Genomic DNA, 14,892 nt, shown 5'->3' with positions numbered 1-14,892 from the left:
ATATCATAACTAACTATAGAAAACAGATTTCTCTCTTAAATCTTTGACTTTGGTTCAATGTTGTCCAATTATAAATGGTCCAGGGAGAGATTTTCCAGACTAGACGATGAAAACCCTGCATCTTGTCCAAAAACAGCTATCATGTGCCCTTCAATAATCTTTTCACAGGAAAACACTGGAATTTATACCTGACCTGCTTTGTACTGTTGGACATGTAAAGTCACTCAACATTACTTGGAACTGGAACACGCTTTAGTTTCAGTGTGAACAATTTTTTAAAGTGCACTATGCCAATACTCCTGTTTCTATGAGGATATTATTGCTTTAGCCAGAATCTTTCACAGTATGGCATTAAACTTTCTAGGTAAGGAAATAACAACTCCATGGAGACAAGCAAGTGATGTACCTTTCCAGAGAATTAATCATTCTGAAGGAATATGAAGATGATATAAATGGTGCCTCTTTAGCTATACCATATTCTCGTTTATACATAATACATAAGGGCTATGGGAAATGCCATCTTATAATGTCCCACTATATATAACAAAAGTATACTGGAGCATGTATAATTCTCTGCTGACTTACCCTCCTTCAAAGATCTTGATTCGGGTGGGCTCTACAGTGGGCGGTTTGACGGACACCTCCTTCTCTCCCTGATCTTCTTTGGACCGGTCCCAAGAAACCACTCCCTTCATCTTCTTCCCAAATTTACTCACATCAACAGGCATCAACTCTGGCTTCAACTGGATGAACAGATAACAAAACAAATGTGTTGAAAAAAATAATAATGGGAATATTACATGTATAAATCTATATCCTAGCAGTTTATAAAAAAAAAATGTAGCTCATTGCATGGTCTTGGTTTATTGTTGATTAATATTCATCAGCATAAAGATTACTTCGTATTATGGCAACAGCAAGTGAACATTTCGCAGGTAGGACAATGTGTCAAAATTGGTTGAATTGAGTTTGACAAAAAGAAAAATTACAGTCGAAACTCATTTGGGGTTTACCCTTCTGCAGTGGTGAGCCAATCAAATAATCTGGGAGCACATAAATTAATTAACATAGATTTGTTATCTAGCAAATTAGGATAACACATACAATAATCAGTTTCAGATTTTCTTTGGGGCAATCACCTGATCAAACCGTAGCTTCCAAGCAATAGATGAGACCAGCTTCCCAGAGCTTGGAGGTGACAGAGGTGCGGTGGTGAAGATCCAGTCTGTGGATCTCTTTTGTTTGGATCGGAGCAGAGCCAGTGCTGCTTTCGTGCTAAGATTCAGAGGGTTAGGATTATGGGAACTAACGCACCAGGAACTATAGACTGAGTTATGTTCATTAACAGGATTTGCGTTTGGTTTGGTGTAGTTCAAAAAGCACCAGCTAACTTTGCTAAGAGTTCTTAAGCTTGGGAACTGGAAAAACTGAGCATCTGCTGTATCTGTCACTTGCAAAGTCTGTCCAGATTGTCCAATATTTTGGTTATTAGAAAGCTGGACTAGCATGTTAACAGGGGATTTAGCATTGGATTTCTTGGGGCTATCACACTCCTCTCCATCATTAGATACCATTGATTGTGGGCTAGGATTGGAAACATCAACATCAAGTTCTTCCGGTGAATCTCTCCCACTGTTTTTTGGTGACCGAACAGTAACAATTTGCAAAGGAGGGGTAAAACTTTCAGCTCGAGGCAGATCTGGTGGTTGCGGTGCAGAAGATCTAACAGGAATGGAAATTTTGGGAGGCACATCGCTTAAAGGAGGCGACTGGGACATTCTCTCTGATTCATCAACTTCTTCACTTGATTGGTTGTATTGTTTGGCTTTGCTTTCAGTACCACTCAACTCTACAGCACTCATCTCTTTGACAATTTGCCCATACATTCTTTCTTCTTTGACACGTTTTTGATGCTTAGTTTGAAAGAACAACTCCAAAGAACTGGTCGGTGATAGCATGCGTTTCCCTCCAACGGCTGAGCTAGATGCGTCTGTAGTAGAAATTGTCCCTGATGTTAGTGAAAGTGGGATTCCTGTGTTAAGACATGCAAGATTTGGTGACTTTCTTAATGCAGACAGATCAGTTTGTCCAAGGAAGTGCGCTAAGTTGAATCCAGTACCGCTGATACCGCCAGAGATTCCCCCTGAAGGTGGCTTGCTTACTGCAGGTGGAGGTATGTTATCTGTAACCTTGATTAGCTGTGCACTGTCTTGTGAGGGTAATAGCTGGCTAACACTGGTGTACATAACACTACCGAAAGATGGCACATTGGTGTGTATGCGAACAGGAACTAGCATACCAGGTAGAGAGGCTTGTGGGTTTGCATTTTGAGTGGCAAATACTGGTTGGATCTGTTGCAAAAGTATTGAATTGGTGGTGGGGTTGGATTGGCTAGCCTTAGTAACATAGTGAGACTGGGATAGAGGAGAACTACGAGATGAAAAACTCCCAGAATACATTTGGGAAGTTTCCACTTTTGCATCTGGAGTTGGCTGATCGTGGATTGAATGTTTGTGGGTGGGATGTCCAGGAGAGCGGATGTGCAGCTTTTGAAGTTGTTGAATGGCCAGTTGATGTCTGGGGATCTGTCCACCATCTTGGCTCCAGTATACGCCCTGTTGTGCAAAGGGTATAAACGGCGGGCCACTTGGATATTGTTGCATGATTTCCTTGTTCATGACCTCTTGATGTTCTCCTTCTGATGAAGATCCCTGGGTCTGCAGACGGTAGTGCTGGGGCCTAGGAATAAGAGAGAAGAACTCATTCACTGTAAAGCAATGATTGTACATAGAACCAGCATTGCAGTTTAGATTGATGTATGACAGGAATTCAACATCTAAAAGTACAAGTGCTTAGTTGTACTAGATTCCTGTTTGTCTCAGTAAAACAAATCATTTTCAATTTTATAAATTTTTTTTTATTTAAATTAACTTTTTACTATGCATTACCTAACATGAAGAGGTTCATCTTGCAGACTGTCTTCACTGATGCTCTGTTGGAGCATGTACTGGGTATGCTGCTGGTGAGGATGAGAGCCCACACCTTTGTGCAAGAAAAATAAGATAAGATAAATTAAAAACAACACATTTGAATAATTGGAAACTGAATTGACATAGAGCTTACCACTGCCACCTCTCTTGCTCCTCATAACATCGCCACAAGGGGCAGCAGACCAAGACCCATGTTCTTCCTGTTTAATAGTCATCTCACTTGAAGACTCCTGAGCTACTGCTTCTGGATAAACACTCAGTGAAGCCTGTCAATGCACAAGCAAAGCATTTACAAAACATTATAAGTAAGTCCTTCTCAGTTCCTTCTCAGTCAAACATCTTTTGTATGAAATTTGAAAGTCTCATTTGATTTAATGCAAACATTAAGTTGAATTTCAGATTTTTTTTTTTTTTTTTTTCTGGAGTCCCACAAGGTCCAGTACTTGGAACATTCAAGTTCTTTAGCTAGAGACAGATTTTTGTCAATGACTTATTTCCCATTACCATTCTCTTGCATTTAAAATATTCCATAGTCAGAAATTGTAGAGGTAGTAACAACTTTTACTTTATACATTTATTCAAAATACCTGTCGAACCAGAAATCCTCTTCTTCTCTCCTTCATGGCAGAGGCACTAGAGTATACCTCTCCCTGTCGTGAAGGGGATAGATTTCCGTAGTCGAAAGACTTGCTTCTCATTTCAGGTAACTCTGATGGTAAAGTGCATGGGGCCTGCTCTGAAGAAGACCTCCTCATCTCTCTCTGCTGATGGTGGCTCGAATGACCACTGCCTGGTACTGTCAAGAACTCAGACTGCTTAGGTCCACTGGCCATTGAGTCATCCTGGTTAAGTAGAAAGTAGAAGGAAAATACAAACTTAAAAGGCTGTACTCATTTTTTTCACGTATTTAAGTAAAATCAGCATTGTTCACAGATACAGATATGTGATAAGAGCAGCTCTAAGGTTGAACCTGAGACTGCTGTGTGCTGCATGCAAGTAATTATAAATTGGTTTTATTGGAAGTAGGAAATAACGCCGGTAGAAATCAGGACTGTAACTATTAAATACTAATGTGTTTGTAACACAGAGTTGTTGCATGTGGGCAATCTTGTAAAAATACCTGTTTGGTTGGTGACATCGACTTCATTGCTTCTTCTTTGTCAAATGACATCGAGAATGATGAGGAGTGGGACAGGTTGCTCTCTTGGCTTGGACTCCTGGACAGGCTGGTGCAGGTCGATTCGAAACTTGACTCCCCCGATGAGTGCTCCATATCTGCCAATCTCAACCTTTTCTTTTTGGGTGGGAGTTTCTCAGATGGCATTTGAGACAATGTATCACTCCTCTGTGGCAACTGAAACTCTTCTTGTGTCTTTTCTGGTTCCTTAAACGCAGCAATTTCTAAGTCTTTCTCTGGCTTGTCCGGCTCTTCTGTCACCCTGATTTCTGGAACCTGGATGTTAGGTTGGCGCACTAGTTTGTGTGGTATATGATAAGGTTGTCCAGGAGAGGGCGCAGCAGATGGTGACGAATGAGACGCAAAGTCACTATCACTTTGCACCTGTTGCTCCATACTTTCTGTCCTAAACAACGCAGAATCTGGACTCAAAGCATCTTCATAAATTTCACTGTCCGACTGTTCAGAGTACTGGCTAACTAGAGGCCTATCCTGATATGTTTGCTGGTCAAAAGATTCAGATTTCTCAAAAGAGTTTGGCCTGCTGAGAGAATTGGTATGTTGGATGACAGATATAACATTCCCGGCTGCTTTACGGCCATCCAACTCATTAAAAAGTGCAATGTCTTCTGAGCACACACTGGGACATGTATCGAAGCTGTCCGACTGGCTATGGAACGACCCTTTTCCTGTTGGCGTACTTCTGGTGCCATCAAGACTACTTTTAAATTCATAATCTACTGTCATTTCAACTGAACCACTACAGCTGCTGTCACAATGCCCTGGACTATCATCCTCATCGCCTACACTTATGACCTTTCTTCGTTTCCTTGTCGCTAGATCTGACATGCTAACTTTCGTACCTTGCAAGCCAACCACTTTGCCACCCATTGTTTCTCCAACATGCACTTCATTGCCTGAATGCTCAAATGCTTTCTGCCTTCTGAGTATCCGCGGAGGGTAAAATACCTCATCTGGTGGCATCATTTCGTCAACAGAGTGGCTGCCTCGGATTCCAGGAGGTATGCTAAGGTTTGGTGGTGACGGAGTTGGCATTGAGTTGCTTCTAGTGAGGTGACTTGATTCAGAAGGAGGTTCGAGGAGTCCGGTGCTGCTCTGACAAGGTCCAGCAAGATATTGCTTTGGGTCTCCGGATACACCCACATCACCTCTAAAACATAAATCTTCAGTTAACTTCCCCATGTCAATAATAGCACCTTTTTGTTTAAAGTTAGCTAGAGTGTTGGGGTCTGCACCAGTCATTACCGCTGTTATGGACTGTCTAGATCGAGAATTTGGACGATAGTACCATGTCCTACCAAACATAATCTCTTCGTAAGTTTTGACATTTGTATTTGGAGGGCTAATTTGCTGTTCCGCACTTTCAGAACGTGAAAAGTACCCTGAGTCCGTACTGCCTTTACATGGGCTCAAGAGGTTAAGCGACTGAGTTGCTGGATCTGAATCTAGACTTTTCTTCTCTTTTATTCTCAAGGCTAGACATTTTTTGATGTTGGGGGAGTCATCCAGAGAGTGCACTCGGCCCCCGGCCTGAGAGCCCAGCATGTGGTGTGAGGTCTTGCTGTCTTGAAATGGGGGGTACTCCATTCCTGGAGAAGGGACAGCTCCAGGTTTGGGAACGATCAGGATAGGCACTTTCATCGCTCCCATGGATAGCTCTTCAGCTGAGTCTGCATAGGCGGGTTCCACACCACCTATGGAGAAGATGGATTATGATTTAGTGATGCTGTATTTTCAATGAAACTCAGGAAATACAAGTTGGAATTTATGGGACCAAATAAAGGAAAATCACTAATTTCTATTTGGGGTTAACAAATTTTTACAGCAAGCATTTGGGTTTTATTACAAGCATTAATTTCAAAATGTTGCTCGGTGTATATATCTGAATGAAAATAAAGCCTGTCTAAGTTTAATGAACATTTCTTTTTTATTGAAATAAATGTGCGTTATGGAAAGTACTACAGAATATTTAATTAAATTCACCATTATCAAATATATAAAATGGGAAAATAAATATATTTATACTGACATCAATTCGAAAGCGAAGGTGAAGTAAAATCACATCTAGTAAATCACATATTAAATTTAATATTTTTATACTTTAAAACCATATTATTCAAGTTTACCTGCATTTTTTCCAGCCTCAAAGGATATCTGAGGTACAGGACTCCCTTTCTCCATCAGCATCGTGGCTCCTTCCACCCCCTCCTCGTCCGTGTCTGTACTCTGCTCTCCGTCTGAGTGCACCTCTGCTTCCCCCGATGGAGACGCCTGGTCCAACTCTCCGGCTCGAGATGCGGCCAAATCCGAAAACGGCACCAGACCTGCTTTAATGGCGTGAGCATGGGACTTACGATGTTTGTAAAGGTTGCTTTTAGTTTTAAAGGAGAATCCACACGGCACGCACGGGTAGGGTCGCTCTCCTGTGTGTGACCGGATATGCTTTTTCAAAACGCTTGGTTTGGCGCAAGCTCGTCCACAATAGTGACATATATACTTCCCGGGCTTTTTTGGCTTTTGATCTTTCTTGCCATGACTCTCTTCCAAGGAATCCGATTGGGAATACTGCCCAAAAGAACTGGGTAAACTTGGTGATTTTTGCCTTGGAAAGCGTCCTGCCCCAGATGCATGTGGTTGTGTATGCCCAGGATGTCCAAATAAATCGTCTGAAGGGAGCTGACCGGCAAAGGGCCAAGCATGAGGTTCGAGTCCTGGCTGGGGTTTGGCTCCAGACAAGAACCGCTGCTCTGTTTGTGGATGTTGTGGATATTGCTGGCCCATCTGGTAGGCATATCCCCTTGGAAACCCCTGCCCATATGGTCCTTGCGATTCTCCCATTGGGGACTGTCCCGGTAGCATTTTCCCAGTATTTCCCATCATTCCGTATTTTTGTCGTGGCACAGATCCACCAGTAGCACCACAAGGTAAGCTCTCCCTGTTTTTAGCCTCTGGATCGGCAAAAGTGCTTCGTTTGGTGGATGAAGGTTCTGATGCCCACTTCCTTTGCAAAGTTGCCTTGTCCATCACTGGATCTTTGCTTTGGCATTTCTGCCCACCACCGGAAGCAGGCTCCTGAGCTTCCATCGCTTAATGCTCTTTCTTAGGTTTGAAAAGGGGGGAAGTTGGGGAGATTTAGATAGTTAAAAAGTCCCAAAGCTCATTAAAAGCATAGCTCAAAGTTTTGGGGCTAAAGCCAAGTTCAGCTCAGGTCCATCGCTGCACCGGACCAAAATATAGGTAAGCAAAAACACAGGAGCATCAAATGACAACATTAGCATTGTAGCACTCTGATTCTGGTATTGTAAACATGATGGTTTCTCCAGTTGTTGCAAAGCCAATGTCAAATGATCTAAGAAAAGAAGAAAATAGGACAATTTTAGTCACTGGGATAAATTGTGTTACAACAAATATTTGTGAAATGCTAACCTTTTATGAGTAAAAGTGCAAGTAGATCCACGTTTGGTAGATTCAGAAATCATTCAGCTTGTTCAACAGGAAATCTACAAGAAAAACACAACAACAAAACTATTATAGCATTACAGCATAGCAAAACCCCAAGCAAACTTGTCAAGAATGTTATGACAAATTCTTATGGCTCCCAAAGATGAGTTCATTGACAAGATATGTCCACAGAATTGTCAAAGCTGTTTATATGCTCTAAAAACATTACATAATTTAAAGCATGTTTGTGTAACCTTTTATTATTAGTCTGTCTACATACATAAGTCTGTCTCCAAAGCTCAAAATGCTCTGTTCCACCCTGTGATGTCATGTAGTAGCAGTTTTCAAGTTAAAAGCTACCTTTTATGTTTTGTCCAATAGAGATTTGAAATTCCAGGGTTGAAATTATCAAAATTATTCTAGCAACGGTGTATGGAGTTGAAAAACACAGTGGAGCACTTCCTCCATCACAAAGTGGAACAGAGTGTTTTTCATTTGAGAGAAGAACTTAATATGCAGGGTTTGTGAGATAACCATTTGTGAATGAAACAAAACAACTCCAGGTATGTTTTGATGAAGAAACAACATAATAACATAGATGAGAAAATAGCCTAATATTGGCCCTTAAACAATGACTAAAAACAAGCCAAATACTATCTTAGGTGGTACTCAGTGTGAAAAGTTTCAGAACCACTCCAGTATGATCTTCACCACAACACTACATTTCATATGAACTTGCCAGCATACATCTTTTGTCTAGCTTGTCAACGGCTGTATAAATGGTATAATATAGATGCCATTAGATCCAGGGTAATTTCTCTCTCCATCTGTGCTGCTTTCTGCCCATTTCCTCCTCGCGCCCTCCTTCCCTTCACTCAATGACTCACTGGTGCAATGCAAACCCACGCTGTTCCTAAAAAGACACAAAGGCTTAAAAATAGCACCGGGGGAAGTGACGTTCGCCAGTCATAATGTGTGGAGGCGGGCAAGGAGGCCAAGGCACAGAGCAAGAGGCAAGAATCTGTGGCCTTCCTTCTTCTGTGGTTGTTGTTGTTGGTGTTTTTTTTTTTCTTAACATGATGGTATATTGCAACATAAAGGAAAGAAAGACATACATGTGAAAAGATGTAAGTACAGGCTTCAAAAGTTATTTAGGATGTGGTAGGATGTGATGTGATGCAAGTCAACCACTGTATGTGTTGAGAAAAACTAAATTTAAATTGCATGTTACTAGTAGTACAATCACATTCTATAAATACCGCTGATGATACTTATTTTATCACAAGCTGCAACCAGTGACAACATTCAATACTATATTAGTATTATAACTTATAACTATATGTTATAATTTGGTAATATTGTGAGTGATGAAGGATTATGGATATATGTTTTCAATTTGTCATGAATTATATTGTCAAGTGAATGTGAATGTAATAATGCTAAAAAAAATACTTCAACTACAACAATGTGTATCAGTACACAATGTACTGCTGCTACAACAAGACAAACAATCTTAAAATTAACTAAGCAAAAACGGGAACTGCCTTTAATTACATATAAAGGTATTATTCCTGCACTTGTACTGTAGTAATCACATTCACAATTATGGCAAGATGTGCAACAGCCCTTTGAACATATATTACCAACATCTACAATCCCTTGCATGACTCATTAAAAATGCAGTATTTAAAGGTGTACAGTGTAAATTTTTAGGTGAATGGTCTGGCACAGTGAAGTTTTTTTTGTTTTGTTTTGCCTGGAATGATCTACAAAATAGCATACAAATAAGCAATCTCCATGGAGACAAGCATATGACTCCACAGAAATAAGTATCTTTTGGCAATAAAACACCTTATACAATTAATTAAAGACACATTTACACCACCAGTCAAAAGTCTGGATCTCATTCAATTTTTTCCCCTACATTTTATATGTATACAGAAAACATTGAATATATACTGTATGAAGTAAGATATAGTATGGAATTATGTAGCAAAGAAAAACATTAAATAACTCTTGTTTATATTTTATGTTCAAAACCTCAAAGTAACCACCCTTGCCTTTGTTGAAAAGTATTTAGTAGAGCTATTTAACTCTTTTCTTCACATAATTCCATATGTCTTGCTTCATATAGTTGATGTCTTCCCTATGTATATAAAATGTAGAAAGTAGAAAAGAAAAAAAGAGAGAGTGCATCCAAACTTTTGACTGGTAGTGTATATCAAACTGTCAAACATGGGGACTAAGGATGGAAGCTTTGGCTACAATCTTGCATATTTACAAGTACATGTTTTTTTGGGGTTTTTTTTTGCATTATCTTGACTTTTAATACATTGTCCCTTTAATAAATAAATACCAAAACATTTCAGGGAAAGCATACACATTCACATGAAAAACAAAATCAGGTCCGCCACTTGACTTTTTCACCCTCCACCAGAAAAGTTACATACTGCACCTTTAAATCCAACTCCTAATTGTGGAAGAAGTACAAGTGAACAAAGCAGAGTACTTTGCAGAGGTGGCATCTGCTAGTGCTGCAGTGTATGTTTCCACAGAGTAACGTCTCCAGGACCACAGAACACCTGGGAGAGGAGGAGGCTGGGCAGATAACACTACGCAGCTGCTGAGAATGCACATTTATGCCGTGTATTTCCTCATTGCACTTTGTAAAAATAGCTCTGCGTAGCTCACACAAACCCATTGCAACACGGTTAAGCAGGACCTGGTGACGTCTCAGGCCCCAACGTGAGAGCTAAAAATAACCACACAGCAAAACACGCCGCATTCTTCACAGCAGGGAAATTAACTTTGGCCCATTTCAGCCCCCACATCTGATACAAAGCAGGCCAAGCACAGGGAGGTTTGATAGAAAGATAAGGATGGAAATTATAATTAAAGCTGCACTGTGTAGCTTTTCTGGTAGGGGGGGGTGGGGGGGCTCCGTGATGATGTTATTGCTTTGCCTGAAATGTTCCACAAAAAATCTTTAAGATGCTCTATGTAGCTTTTTGGTTGGGGGTCCATTACCTGCTTGTTTCATTCATTGTCATTGCTCTGCATGGAATATTCCACAGTAGGGCATTAAGCAGCTCTCCCTTACATTTTACTGAGTTGCAGTTGTTTTTACTGCTAAAAATACCTAGAAACAAAATAGGTATTCTGACTGTGAGCGGGGTTGCCTCTCCACAGATCTAAAGTGATTGGGTCTAATTTGTTCTCCATAAAGATAGAAAGGTTTAATACTATTCTGTGAAACATTCCAGACAAATTAATAACATCTCTATGGAGAAAAACATTTGACGGACCGCCACCAGAAAAGTTATACAATGCAACTTTAAGAATATTTAAAATGACAACAAATTGAACTGCAATGTACTTGAACATCATTTGGAGTTAAATAATTTCATTGACTGATTAAATGGTTTAGAGAAGAGAAGAACTAAATGTTTGGGTAATTTGTTGTATTTACTACAAGGTTTTACGCAAACCACTGGTTGGCGTTTGTTTTGTAACAGCAGGTCTGCATAGCTCTGAGTGGGAGACTGTGTTATGGTCAATGACTTACATAAAGCAGTATTTATATACCTGTCTATTTCCTGTGGTTCTGGGCTAGATGTGAAATTGTGGGGGCGGAATTTGTTTCAGGGGCGGGATTAGAACAAAAGGGGGGAGGGGCACAGAAGCACAAGTTAACATAAAATACACTGTACTTGTTTGGATCATTGTCTGCTTTTGTATGCTTTCTGTATGCTATTTTTATTCTTTTTGTATTGTTCATTGCTGCTTGTACAGCACTTTGTAAACCTTTTAATGTGCTTTATAAAGATTCATTACTTACAGATAGTTAAGATTAAGGTACTTGCTAAAACATGTGTAACTGTATTTGCAAATTTTAATTTATAGCTATGATATTATTTTTATGTGAACAAAAACAGTACATGGTTTCCGTTGAGTGGATCATCTTAAAAACACACTTACACCAGTTTAATACTTTTACCACAACTTCCAGCAAATTAAGTCCAAATTCAATATGCTATATAGAACTGATATTTTACAGTGCCATCACACTGGGGGTGTTCTGCTTGCATATCTATAGACGGAATGTTTAGCAGTTACTGCAGTGACACAATGCATTTTCAGGAACCTGTGATCAATACGAGCATTCATGACCCTGTTTAGGAGATTGATTTTCAACAAAAGTTGAATAAACGAAAAACTTTTGACTAGCTGGTTTGTGACAGTAATTTTATGTGAGACTTGTGTAGTCTAAATTGAGTAAAAAGTTTCAGACAGGGAAGTGCCCACATTAGCATCACACCCCCAGGGAACTAAGTTTGATTTGATGACATCAGCTGCAAAGTATCAATAAAATTGTAGATATGCACTATAAACGTCCTTTATCGACAGTACAAGTTAAAAATATATATGAAATTATATAAGAAATCAACAGACCTCAGACAGTTAACCACACCATAGAAGGCCATATCCAATGTAACTTAGACCGAACATGGGCATAGTAAAAATCACGGCTAAAATTGTAACTCCTACCACTTCTCCAAACTGGGAGAATGGTGACAATTATCTGGTGTAGAAAGCTACCATCGAAATGTCTGGGTTTTCTAGGATGCAAGGAAACCCTATGTTATATATTTAGTCCATAGTTAAAACTCAGACAGCCACAAGATAAGCACCTATACTGTTCTGTAACAAGGAGCATTCAAGACACAGCAGCTGACCACGACAAAAAATATGCAACGCAAGGCTTTTTAGTCTGTTCAAAAGAGCACTGGCCACGCTGCTTTAAACTATAGTAGTGTAGTAGATTAACTATTTATAATGTTTAAATCTTACGCTAAACTCAAACTTGTTGTGTTGACATGTTAGTATAAATATACGTTTTACAGGGCAACCAATCAACATGTAAGTAAACTTGGTAGACAATATGTTAGTGGGTGTCTTAAGACTTATTGTCAAGTAAAGATTAAAGATGCACTATGTAACATTTCTGGTGGGAGGTCTACCACTGGCTTGCCTCCATGAGTTGTTATTGCTTTGCTTGGAATGTTAACCACAGTATGGCATTAAAGGTGCATTGTGTAAGTTTTCATGGTGGAGGGTCCGTCAAACGTTTTTTTCCATGGACATGTTATTACTTGTTTCGTAGTATGGTATTAAACTTTCTGTGTTCATGGAGACCAAACCAAACCAAGTTACAGGTCAGATCTGTGGAGAGGTGACCCCGCTCACAATCAGCATGCCTGTTTTTCTGGGTATTTTTAAGCCATAAAACCATCTCTAATTGAATAACTGTTAAGTAGAGCTGTTTAATGTCATACTGTGGAACATTCCTGTGGAGATTGGTTAGATTCTTTATTATCAAATAAACATCCTGACTTACAAATAAATGTAAAAACAGTCACAAAAGCATTTCTTGACTCAAAAGAAAATGTTACGCGATTCACAAATGTCAGTGCAGTTACATTTATTTACAGACGAACCTGCATTTACAAACCACTGTACATATTTGTGACTATCACTGCATTTATTTGTTGATTTTTGAGAACTTTTCATAGCATTCGATGCACAGATGTGTTTTTTTGTTTTTGTTTTTTTTTAACAGCCAATCACATCAACTGAAGTTTGAGCGGATAGTTTATGGTTGACAACAGTGTGCTAATATTGTACATAGTAAAAAATAGTTAGATCCATAGATTTCAGATTTTCAGGTTGACTGGAAAAATTGGCGAACGATCCTGTGATTTTGACTAATGCAGTCTAGCCAGTTAGCTGGGTTTTCAACTGCTTCATAGTTCTATACGTCCATGGCTGTTCAACGCAGTTACCACTTTTGTTTAACCCCTTAAGACACAGCCCCTGTTATAAGTTTGTTGTTACTAGAATGACAATGACCAAGTCGTAATGTATTACTAAAACACTCTGTGTAATGTCATGGTAATGTAGTCCTATTGTAGTAAAGTTTTTTCAGTGAAAAGTGAAGCGTTCCTGAGGAGGAACGGTCTGCAGTAAGAGGCTACCCCACTATAACTATGAAGCAGTTGAAAACCCAGCTAACTGGCTAGTCTGCATTGTTAGTAAAAATGACAAGACATGGATGATAATTTTCGCTTTCAAGTTCAGTCATGAATAACTGACTTTAAACACACAGATTGCCAGTCCGCCCTTGGTTGATGTTATGATGTTATTGGCTGTTCTGAATTTGCATGGACATTGAAAAGCTTAATGTTATACTGTGGAACATTATAGGCCAAGTGGAAAATATTTCCATGGAGGTGGCGGACCATCCATCAGAAAATTACATAATGCATCTTTAAGGAAATTCTATTCTAATCTAATTTATTTAACTTTTAAATTTATTTTTGATGAGACTACATTAGTTTGTAACCTTACAGTAAAATGCACTAGAAATTTGCATCTAAAATCCTCTTATTTGCACATTTAAGTTGCCTTTTTCATAACACCACCAGCAGTAGTTCTTCGTAGTTATTAGTTTCCCCTCATAGCCCTTTCTTATTGTCCTTTCCCTGTGGGTTACATAGATATTTGTTGATAAGCACAGACCAGACGTCTGCAGTGGAGGCCAGTCGTTCATGAGCTCACTGGGGTGCCTCAGACCAACACTCGAGCTGCACATTCCTCCAGGACCAAAACAAACACCAGCCTATTTCTGCCCATTTCTGATACCGTGTCACAAGTGGACTGTAATGGACTTCTAATAATAAAACAGAAAGGACAAAAGACAAATAAGCAAATGTGACTGTATGAAAAATGCTAGGACTTAATTATTATTTTAGTATAGTAAACGTACTTCCAGGAATGTATGAACTATAACTTCAAAAGCATTCTTATTATAAGTGGACTTGCCTCGCCACAGCTCTGACCTGCAACTTGGTCTGGTGGCATTATCTGCTTGTCTCCATGGAGATAGATAAAATGTAATGCCATACAGTGGATTTAAAGCAAAGCAATATGCAGAGAAGCAGGAAGCAGCAGGGCCTCCACCAGCAAAGCAGCTTGCACCTTTAATATCAATCACTGTGCTAGTTTAGTACAAAACTATAACTGACAAGATTGAAATAGTTTCACAATTTGGAACTATCAAAAACATCTAGTTACACTGATACTAACTGATGACAAGATGACTGAAATCTAACAATGTTGCCTTTCTTTGCAGTGAGAGATGAGTTTTGTAAACTGTAGTTGAAAAGAATGTGTTTCTGTGTGTAAAGTGTCAGAGTTGGCCCT

General features: G+C 39.4%; 1 protein-coding gene across 4 annotated transcripts in view; it reads right to left on the bottom strand.

Annotated features, from left to right (window-relative positions):
* Positions 1–14,892, bottom strand: part of hivep2a (HIVEP zinc finger 2a) — a 101,985-nt gene that overhangs the window by 14,729 nt on the left and 72,364 nt on the right. For all 4 annotated transcript variants that reach the window (XM_055149652.1, XM_055149653.1, XM_055149651.1 and 1 more), the window contains 8 exons: positions 7,615–7,688; positions 6,315–7,537; positions 4,111–5,882; positions 3,578–3,832; positions 3,124–3,256; positions 2,949–3,042; positions 1,140–2,739; positions 586–743 (listed from right to left, as the gene is read on the bottom strand). In XM_055149652.1, coding sequence (XP_055005627.1) covers positions 586–743; positions 1,140–2,739; positions 2,949–3,042; positions 3,124–3,256; positions 3,578–3,832; positions 4,111–5,882; positions 6,315–7,272 — 4,970 coding nt within the window. In that variant the 5' untranslated portion in view covers positions 7,273–7,537; positions 7,615–7,688. The remainder of the gene's footprint in view (positions 1–585; positions 744–1,139; positions 2,740–2,948; positions 3,043–3,123; positions 3,257–3,577; positions 3,833–4,110; positions 5,883–6,314; positions 7,538–7,614; positions 7,689–14,892) is intronic.

The sequence above is a fragment of the Boleophthalmus pectinirostris genome, unplaced genomic scaffold (assembly GCF_026225935.1).
Source record: "Boleophthalmus pectinirostris isolate CB_2022bp ecotype Guang Dong unplaced genomic scaffold, ASM2622593v1 HiC_scaffold_13, whole genome shotgun sequence".
NCBI classification, from domain to species: Eukaryota; Metazoa; Chordata; class Actinopteri; order Gobiiformes; family Gobiidae; genus Boleophthalmus; species Boleophthalmus pectinirostris.
Note: the sequence above shows the minus strand (reverse complement) of the source record. Positions and strands in the feature narration are given on the sequence as shown.